Source organism: Cebus imitator, unplaced genomic scaffold (genome assembly GCF_001604975.1).
Source record: "Cebus imitator isolate Cc_AM_T3 unplaced genomic scaffold, Cebus_imitator-1.0 Scaffold105, whole genome shotgun sequence".
Taxonomy (NCBI): Eukaryota; Metazoa; Chordata; class Mammalia; order Primates; family Cebidae; genus Cebus; species Cebus imitator.
Window position 1 is genome coordinate 6,227,676 of NW_016107420.1, and position 9,941 is coordinate 6,237,616.

The window sequence follows — 9,941 nt, forward strand, 5'->3', positions numbered from 1 at the left end:
CTGCCTCAACCTCCTGAGTAGCTGGGATTACAGGCATGCACCACCATGCCCAGCTAATGTTTTGTATTTTTAGTAGACACGGGGTTTCACCATGTTGACCAGGATGGTCTCGATCTCTTGACCTCGTGATCCACCCGCCTCAGCCTCCCAAAGTGCTGGGATTACAGACTTGAGCCACTGCGCCCGGCAATATTTTTCTTAAATGACTTTTTTAGTGCTTTCCCCTACTCTCGTTATGATAAAGTATTTTGTGTCAAATAATATACTGAAAAAATGCAGGAGCACTGCTGGATTATTATAAACAAGGTTATTTCTCTATCTCAGACAAGTCTGTGTTACTGAATATAAGTATCTGTAAACATAACAGATGTGCAAAATTAAGTACGTGGCAGTTTTATAGTTTATAAAAAACAAACCTGAATTATCATCTCCAAGAAGTACAAATAAAAAGATTAATTTCCTTTTATGCTTCTGAAAATAATATACATTTAAAAAAAAGAAAACAAGAATAGACTCAAGATAACATATAACTCTCTGCTTAAATTACAGTTGTATTATGTGCTTTTTGTCTACGAAGTAATATGACACTTAGTAAAAAATGATCTCCTCCTCTCCATATGTCTTTTTTATTCTCTCTTTTTTACGTCATTATTTCCCAACTCACCTTCTGTGAATCTGTCATGTTCATTATGAGCAAAGTTTAACCTTCAAATTCTGTATTATAGACAACATAATGACGTGGATGATAGCTGTTTAAAAATGTTTAGGTTTTAGGAGCTCTTCAGTGTGAGGTTCCATTGGTACCCTATAATGTCCTTATCAGCTTCTACTTAAAAATAAGGTCAACCATCTTTTGATTATTTTATGGGCACTGATAGTAGGTGCTGATTATTGAGAGGTTGCAAAGCAGAGGGGTTAAGAATAAAGTCTCTGAGCCAGACTACTTACATTAGAACTCTGGCTCCTCTACTGAATGGTCACATAGCTTGGGCAAATTAAGCTCTGTGTACCCAGTTTCCTCATCTGTAAGACGGAGACAGTAACAGTATCTTCTTCATGTTTTTATGTGAGAACTTAATATATGTTAAATATTAAGGACAGTGGCTGACTTATAGCAAATATTCAAATATTGTAATACAGCTTTATTGAGATGAACTGAAAACGCTTTTTTTTTTTTTTTTTTTTTTTTGGAGACAGAGTCTTGCTGTTACCCAGGCTGAAGTGCAATGGCATGATCTCAGCTCACTGCAACCTCTGCCTCCCTGGGTTCAAGTGATTCTCATGCCTCAGCCACCCAAGTAGGTAGGATTATAGGTGTATGCTACCACGGCCAGCTAATTTTTGTATTTTTAGTAGAGATGGGGTTTTACCATGCTGACCAGACTGGTCTCCAATGCCTGACCTCAAGTGATCTGCCTCGCTTCCTTCCAAAGTGCTGGGATTACAGGCGTGAGCCACTGCACCTGGCCAATGTTCTTTGTTTTTTTTTTTTGAGGCAGGGTCACAGAGTGCAGTGGTGTGATCATATGGTGTGATCATAGCTCACTGCAGCCTTGAGTTCCTTGGCTCAGGCAATCCTCCTGCATCAGCTTCTCAAGTAACTGGGAATATAGGGGCATGCCACCACACTTGACTAATTTTTTTATTTTTTGTAGATACAGGGTCTTACTGTGTTGCCCAAACTGATCTTAAACTCTCAGCCTCAAGCAATCCACCTGCCTTGGCCTCCCAAGTACTGGGATTAGAGGCATGAGCTACTGTACCCAGCCAGAAAATGATTTTCTTTAAAAACTTCAAATAGAACACTGCAATGATTGGTAAGTGTCCAAGTAATTAATTCTCGATTAAATACTCCATTAAAAACTCACCATTTATTTGCAGATTCCCAAACCACTGTTGTACTGTTTCAGTCTGAGGTGTCAGGTCTGCAAATGGAAGAGGAGTTTTTCCTGGGCAAAGATGACTGGAGCTAAACAAACAAACAAATAAAAAAATCCCATAAACTAATAAAAAATTATCAGGTAACTTTTTAAAGTAAAAATATTAGGAAAGGAAGATTTCTTCTGATTTGAACACCTGAACATTTTAGAATAGCTATAGAAAACAATATTGGCATAACTATGTTATCTCTAAAAAGTTAAACTCCCACGCCAAAATGCCCAGGGCACTTTGATAACATTTCTATAAGGCTTCTGCCCTCTTATAACTTAAGCATAAAAATCATAAAATGACCAGAAAAAGAAAAAAACCACACTATACTCACTAAAAATTAGTTTTCATGTTGGAAGCAGTCAGTATTATGACCACTCAGGCTCAGCTTTTCTATCTATGCATATAGTTATTACTAAAGTACTTTAAGAGTAAGGTATGACTAATATATAATACTTTGCACTGGAGACCCATTCCATATTAAAATTAAAAAATGAAGAATGGGAAGTGTAGAATATTTTTAGTTCTTGTAGTCCATATTAAAATTAAAAAATGAAGAATGGGAAGTGTAGAATATTTTTAGTTCTTGTAGTCCATATTAAAATTAAAAAATGAGACTAAAAGTTTCCAAAAATTAAGCAATCCTATAAACACGTTCATGAACACACACACTCACTCCTTTTAAGACTGTTAACCACAGGTCAAATCATTATTCTAATTTTCATCCTAATAATAAATAAAAATCATCATTGAGAAGTACCTCAGAAACATGACAGTATATATATACATATTTAAAGACATTCATTTCCCTGGTAACCCCGGCTTAAATGCAGCTTCATATTTATACTAGTATAATGTTTACCAAAAAATAAAACGCCTTTGATAGAATTCTTACAGTGCTTGATTGTTATCAGGTTTTTCAAAAGATCCAGAACTGTTGGATGTCTTCTCTTTAAAGAAGTTAAAGATGTTGGCATTGTTGTTTGTGGGCGAGTATCTCTCTTCATTTTCACCTCCTCCTGATCTTTTGGACTTTGAAAGCATTTCTGCTGAGTGACATCGTTCCATTGTATATGTTTTTGCTCGAGATTGACCATTAGAAGTGCCAGATCTATCAGAGGAATGAGCTCTACGAAGGTATCGAGAATGTGGTCTTTCTTCTGCATTTTGAAATACTCTTCCCCTTCCACTATTACTGTTTTCTTGATTTCCCCACTGAGTAGAAAAACTGCTTCCATTTCCTGAAGAAGAAAAATCACTTGAACTTTTATTCTTTGGAAATACAGTCATTTTATTTGGGAGGGGCTGACCAATCAAAAGTCTTCTTTTGTCAAATAAACTACCACTTATACTGGTACTGGAAGAAGCTGTAATTGCAGTAGAAATTGTGGCATGCCCACTATCGATTGAGTCTTCCACAGTTCCTAAATCTTTAGTTTTTGTTGAAGAATTTCGGGACATAAAAGGATGGTCCAATACTGAAGACAGACTTAAACGATCTGCTGGATTTCTACGAAGTAATTGGTGAATAAGGTCCTTGGCCTCTATTGACAAAAAAGTTGGCATTTCATAATCTGCCAATACTACTTTATTTAATGTGTTCTTGACTGTGTCAGTGTCAAAGGGTGGCCTCCCGATAAGTAATGTATAAAACATACAGCCCAGGGACCAAACATCAGATTCAAGGCCATGTGCACTTCGAGTTGCAATTTCTGGTGAAATGTAGTTAGGAGTTCCACATAATGTATAGTGCTTTTCATGTGGCATTTTCAACTGAGTTGCCAGCCCAAAATCAGCAATCTTTATGTTCATATTACGAGTAAGTAAGAGGTTAGAAAGTGTGAGGTCCCGGTGTAGTATACCATGAGAATGAAGATACAACATCCCTGTGATGATCTGGTGCATGAAGTGTCGAGCTGTTAGGATATTAAAAAAGAGAATTTACAATTTAGAAAGTCTGGAAGATTCAGTGTCTAGTATTTAGTAAACATTATGAAACCCAGGTACATATGCTAGAGTGTTATATTAGAACACTGGCTTGGAGCTTAGAACCATAGCAATTAAGAAAACAAACAATTGCACAAACAATTTCTACATATATTCTAATTGTAAAAAAAAAAAAAAGCTAAAGTCCCATCCGCGTCTCCCAAACTCTCCTAAGTAATCAGTTTGTTATTTGTTTTATACCTTCATCAGCATGCTTACATACATTTAAATCTAGAGATACACTGAAATAAATGCTTTTTAAATACAACAATGGTATCAAAAATATAGTTTCATTACTTTTCTCCCCGCTTCACAATATTTCTTAGAGATATTTCTATATCAGTACCAGAGATCTTTACTTGCTATTGATGAGTATTTGGATCATTTATAAAGTTTCAAGATTAAAAATGTGGTAATAAATATTCCTGTACATGCTTATTTTCTTGAATATATGCATGCGTTGTTTCTCTATGGTAGATTCAAGATGTAGAATCACGAGGTTGAAGGATAGGAAAATTTAGTATTGTCATACCACACAAAATTACCCTTGAAAAGCTTATATTGTCATGTACGTCCCTGTTAACATTCAGTAGCCTCAATTTGATGAATAAAAAATAATGGTACCTCATTATTTTGGTTGGCATTCTCATGATTACTATTGGGTTTGAACATCTTTTCATATGTTTATTAGTCATCAGTATTTTCTCTTCTGTGAATAGTCTGCTCATATTAGCTGTCCATTTGTCTATTCAATTAGCTTTTCTTTTTAGGTGTGTCTTATATCTTTTAATACAGTACTAATTTTCTAGTTGTACATTTTGCAAATGTTTCCTTCCTATCTTTGTCTTTTAGTATCTTTTGTCATGTAAAGTTTTAAATTCTAATTTATTCAAATTCATAATTATTTTCCTTTATAGGTTTTACAGGTTCTGTCTTATTTAATAAGGCCTTTTTCTTTTCTTTCTTTTTTTTTGTTTTGGAGATGGGAGTATCGCTCTGTAACCCAGGCTGGAGTGTAGTGGTGTGATCCTCACTCAATGCAGCCTCTGCCTCTTGGGTTCAAACAATTCTCCCACCTTAGTTTCCCAAGTAGCTGGGATTATAGGCTTGCACCACCATACCTGGCTAACTTTTACATTTTTAGTAGAGACAGGGTTTCACCACGTTAGCCAGGCTGGTCCTGCCTCAGCCTCCCAACATGCTGGAATTATAGGTGTGAGCCACTGCGCCAGCCAAATAAGTCCTCTTTCTTATGAAGTATTACGCAAAAATGCAGTAGTCATTATCAACATGTATATTGATTTTTTTCAATTTGTATTATTTCTTTGGAATAAAATTCCAACAATGGAATCTGAGTAAAAGAATATAAATGTTCCATAACTCTAAATTCATATTCCCGAATTGTTTTCCAAATGGCTTACAAAGATTCAGATGTACAAGAAGCCTATCAGCAACCACCTCTCTTAACTTACCTGTAATTTCAGTTAGCAGAGCAAGATAACTTGAAAACAATTACTTGTGTCAATGTATAGACATTATTTGATTCTGCTTTGAATTGCAAAAAATTATTTACGAGAAATTGAGGAAGTCCGATGCTATATATCTGATAGTAAAGAATTATTAGGTGTGACAATGACTTTTTGAGTATGTTTTTAAAGAAGTCTATATTTTGAAATATTTTAAGTTAATAATGTCTATAATTTGCTCCAAAATATTTCGGAAAATCAGGGTAGTACAAACAGTATTGATGAAATAATATAACCACGAGTCACTATAGCACATTACTTATATGTTTCACATTTTCTATAATAAACAGTTTCAATGGCTATTTGTGCTTGATTTAGAACTACTCTATAGCCACCAATGGCATCCTAAAAAGCTTACACTAAACTGCTACCAATAATTTAATTTAAAATGTGGTTTTAAGGACAGAAGGACAACAAATTTCTAACTTTACTACTGTAGTAATTGAATTGTTTTAACAATTAGCAGCATGGGAAATCTTTTTTAGCCTAAAGTAGTAATTCAAACAGTTTTACTATATATTACAAAATAGCATATTCCTCAAAACTACACTTTAAAAGCAAAATTTTTATCTACACAAACAAAAAAAAACAACAGATGCTTACCTTCATTTTCTGAGAAGGGTTTCACTCTGTTCTTTAGATACCTGTTCATTTCTCCATTATGGCACATTTCTAATACCAGATACACATAATTGCTATCTTCAAAATAGTTATAAAGCTGAAATGTGAAAGGGTGTAATAAATTAAAATATACAAAAATTCAGTGTCTGTGGTCACTTCTATAAAATTAGTATCTTACCTCCAAGATAGAAGGATGTTTCAATTGGCAATGTATTTTCACCTCATTTTGGACTCTCTGTACCATTCCTGCTTTGTACATGGCTTTCTTATCTATCTAAAAAGAACAGGTTTAAATGTTGACAAACTTTCAAATGTAAACAGGTTAAAAGCGAACTTTGAAAACAAAGTATACTTTAATTTAAAATAGTCTGAAGTCCTTTTATATGTCTTTGCAGTCAACCTACTGTTATCTGTTTTCCCCATGCACCTAGCAGAGTGCTTGGCAGAGAGGACGCTTAGTAAAAGTTTGCCCAATTCATTCTAATATCCTCTCTCAATTTAAATAATCTAATAGCACAACTAGCCTAACTATAAGGGAAAAAAATTCCCAACTCAGGCAAACTTTGAAACAAAAACTCCCTTTCGTTTTCCAAGTGGTTTAGATAAAAGATTCTTTGTTTTTTTCTTTTTTAATGACAGGGTCTCACTCTGTTACCTCACTGAAGCTGGAGTGCAGTGGCACGATCACAGCTCACTGCCGCCTCAACTTCCCAGGCACAAGCAATCCTCCCACCTCAGCCTCCTGAGTAGCTGGGACCACAAGCTGCCACACCCGGCTAATTTTTGGTAGAGAGGAGGTTTCACCATGTTGCACAGCTGGTCTCAAACTCCTGAGCTCAAGTGATCCATCCGCCTTCGTGTCCCAAAGTGTTGGGATTACAGGCATGAGTCACCCACCCGGCTGAAAATTTGCTTATGTTTATGTTACTCCTATTAGACTGACTTCTAACAATGAAGAATAATATTTTACATTATTACAGTGTAACACAGAATTATACACAGTCTACTCTTATAAACGAATTACTTGTTGATTTCTACTCATTACTCCAAGTATGCATAATTACACCATATACTAGGTCTACTAAATATTAATGAAGATAAAACACTTATTTAAGCAAGGTCAAGGCTTTCCTAAAATATTCTTAAGCTCAACAGCTGGACTTGGCACTATTGTCTTCTGCCTATGCAAAGTGTTCTTTACGCCACAATCAAAGGAAAGGCTAGTGTGTAAGGAGTTTCTGACATCTCTGACACGTCTGTAGTTACTTGCAAAGTACAGAAGTTGATTAGTTTCTTACCATTTTGATTGCAACTTCCAAACCAGTGTGAATGGACTCAGCTCTGTAGACACCAGCAAATGATCCTTTACCAAGGAGATTTCCAACTTTAAAATCCTTAAAAGTTAAAATTAAAGATTATGTGTGATGACTCACAGTAGAAAGGAAGATGGGAAGGGCTGAAAAAAGAAGATAAAATGGATCGAGAGGGGAATTTGACATAATTCAAGCAGGTATTACACCTCGATGCAGCAGGTATCTAGGGTGGAAGTCATGTTGGCTCAGTGCGGGGATCCCTGAGCTTCCAGGCTGGACTCGAGATGGTGCACCCTAGTGATCTGGTTCCTTAACCTCAGTGCAGCCTAAGCGTCCTCCTCCCATCTCCAGCCAACCCCTGGCAGCCGAAGGCCTGGTCAGAATCCCGCCGCAGCTCCCGCCGGAGATAACCGTCATCGCCTTGGAGAAGCAGGAGGTAGCTCTGCCCTGTTCTAGCGCGGCAGCTCGGGCGGGATTGCTTACAGCAAGTGGCAGTGCCTGGGGACACGGTCGGGCGGCGAGGGACTCACCTGTCCCGCCTCCTCTACCGCTACGGTCTCTGAGGGGCGGGCCGCTCCGCCCCTAAACAGCTGGGGCCCGGCGGTTGGGACCCTCCCTAAGCACCTCGGCGCCGGCCCCGCAGCTGTTAGCTTCGCTCGCTCCCCTTCCCACGGCGGTCTCCAGTCCCGCCATAACTACTCCTACCCGCCCAGCTGCAGACTGCTGAGTCTTTTCACCTCGATCTTCTCCCCGATGCAGGTCGCCATATTTCCAGGCCCCGGCCTGGGTTCTCCGGATTAGCTTCCTTCACGCAGTCCCTTCGAGGCAACGCTCCAAGCAGCCAGCCGGTCTTGGCTCCCATCAGGCTCGGTTCTCTAGGCCGCCGCTCCAGGCGACGACGCTAAAGCCACGGAAAGTTCTCCCCGACACCGTCCAAGGCCTGGGCGGTGCCTCTGCGCTCCCATTTTGAAAAACTCCCGCCGGTTGCAGTTTGCGAGGCTGGTGGTGACGTAGCGAGACGGCTAGCTCCGGAGAGGTTGCGTTGGGGCGCGCATGCGCAGCAGTCCCTCCTTCGTGGCTGGCCGAAGGTTTCAGACCTCTTCGCCAAGGCCCGGAAGCGCTCCAGGGGTCTTGGGCTTGGGCGGGAGCTTGTCGCGGGCCTACTCTCGGACGACCTTCTGTAAGACGGGTGAAAGAGCAAGCTTTAGAGATGAAACACTTATAGATGATCGGTTACTTCTCTGTTCGAAATGCCACTTCTAATTCCGGAAAGGTTTAAAAATATTTTAAAATGTCAAATGTCTTTAAGACTTGACAGAACAAGGAAAAAAAGCATTACCTTCCGTAAAGGGACACCGTTTACACCAGTACCACGTACTCCGTAGTTTTTTTGTAACTGTAATTAATGTGTATAGTACCTTAAGAAAACGAACTCCATTCTTTATTTTGGTAAACTCCTCTAAGATTTTAATATTGTGTCATTTGTATAATAACTTAGGAGATCTCATACACTATGATTTGTATGGATCAAAAGAGACGTTTATAAGTTTGGGATGGTGTTTTTTTGTTTGTTTTTTTCTTTGGGGGTGTGTGGTGGGGCAGACTCTCACTCTGTTGCCCAGGCTGGAGGGCAGTGGTGCAATCTCAGCTCACTGCAACCTCTGCCTCCCAGGTTCAAGCGATTCTCCTGCCTCCCTAGTAGCTAGGATTACAGGCAAGCGCCACCACCCCCGGCTAATTTTTGTATTTTTAGTAGAGAAGGGGTTTCACCATGTTGGCCAAGCTGGTGTTGAACTCCTGACCTCGTGACCCACCCCTCTCGACCTCCCAAAGTGCTGGGATTATAGGCTTGAGCCACCACACCCAGCCGGGATGGTGTCTTGCAGGTGAGAAAAGTGTGATGCTCAAGGAAGGATGTATGACAAACAGAACTAGCGCACAAACTTAGATCTGTTCTTAAATGAAAGCTCTTTTCCTCTACGTTAATATATATTTCAAGTTTACTTAAATTTGTTTATATGGAAGCTGTAAAAAATCTCTGTTCAGAGAAAAGTCAACTTTTTTCCTTCATTTCCGGATATCCTTCATTAAAGGTAATGTTGTAATGCTTGAGCGGTTCTCATTTAGGTCCCTGATTCCAGTCTTCCAACTAAGACTTGCCTTAGATGTTGACTTTTCAAAAGTTTCTATAATTCGCCATCATTGTTTTTTGTTTGTTTGTTTGTTTGTTTTGTTTTGTTTGAGTCGGAGTCTTGCTCTGTTGCCCAGGTTAGAGTGCAGTGGCTCGATCTTGGTTCACTGCAGCCTCCATCTCCTGGGTTCCAGTGATTTTCCTTTTTTTTTTGAGACGGAGTTTCGCTCTTGTTGCCCAGGCTGGAGTGCAATGGCGCAATCTCGGCTCACCGCAACCTCCGCCTCCTGGGTTCAGGCAATTCTCCTGCCTCAGCCTCCTGATTTTCCTTTTTCAGTCTTCCCGGTAGCTGGGATTGCAGGCAGTGCCATCACACCTGGCTAATCTTTGTATTTTTAGTAGTGACAGAGTTTCACCATTTTGGCCAGGCTGATC

The 9,941-nt window shown here is 39.1% G+C and overlaps 1 protein-coding gene across 1 annotated transcript in view; it reads right to left on the reverse strand.

Annotated features, from left to right (window-relative positions):
- Positions 1–8,628, reverse strand: part of PLK4 (polo like kinase 4) — an 18,447-nt gene extending 9,819 nt beyond the window's left edge. Inside the window, exons 1-6 of the mRNA XM_017537642.2 lie at positions 8,113–8,628; positions 7,361–7,456; positions 6,241–6,336; positions 6,045–6,159; positions 2,825–3,845; positions 1,869–1,969 (exon numbers count right to left, since the gene is read on the reverse strand). Of these exons, the coding sequence (XP_017393131.1) occupies positions 1,869–1,969; positions 2,825–3,845; positions 6,045–6,159; positions 6,241–6,336; positions 7,361–7,456; positions 8,113–8,142 (1,459 nt within the window). The 5' untranslated portion in view covers positions 8,143–8,628. The remainder of the gene's footprint in view (positions 1–1,868; positions 1,970–2,824; positions 3,846–6,044; positions 6,160–6,240; positions 6,337–7,360; positions 7,457–8,112) is intronic.
- Between the last annotated feature and the right edge of the window lie 1,313 nt (positions 8,629–9,941).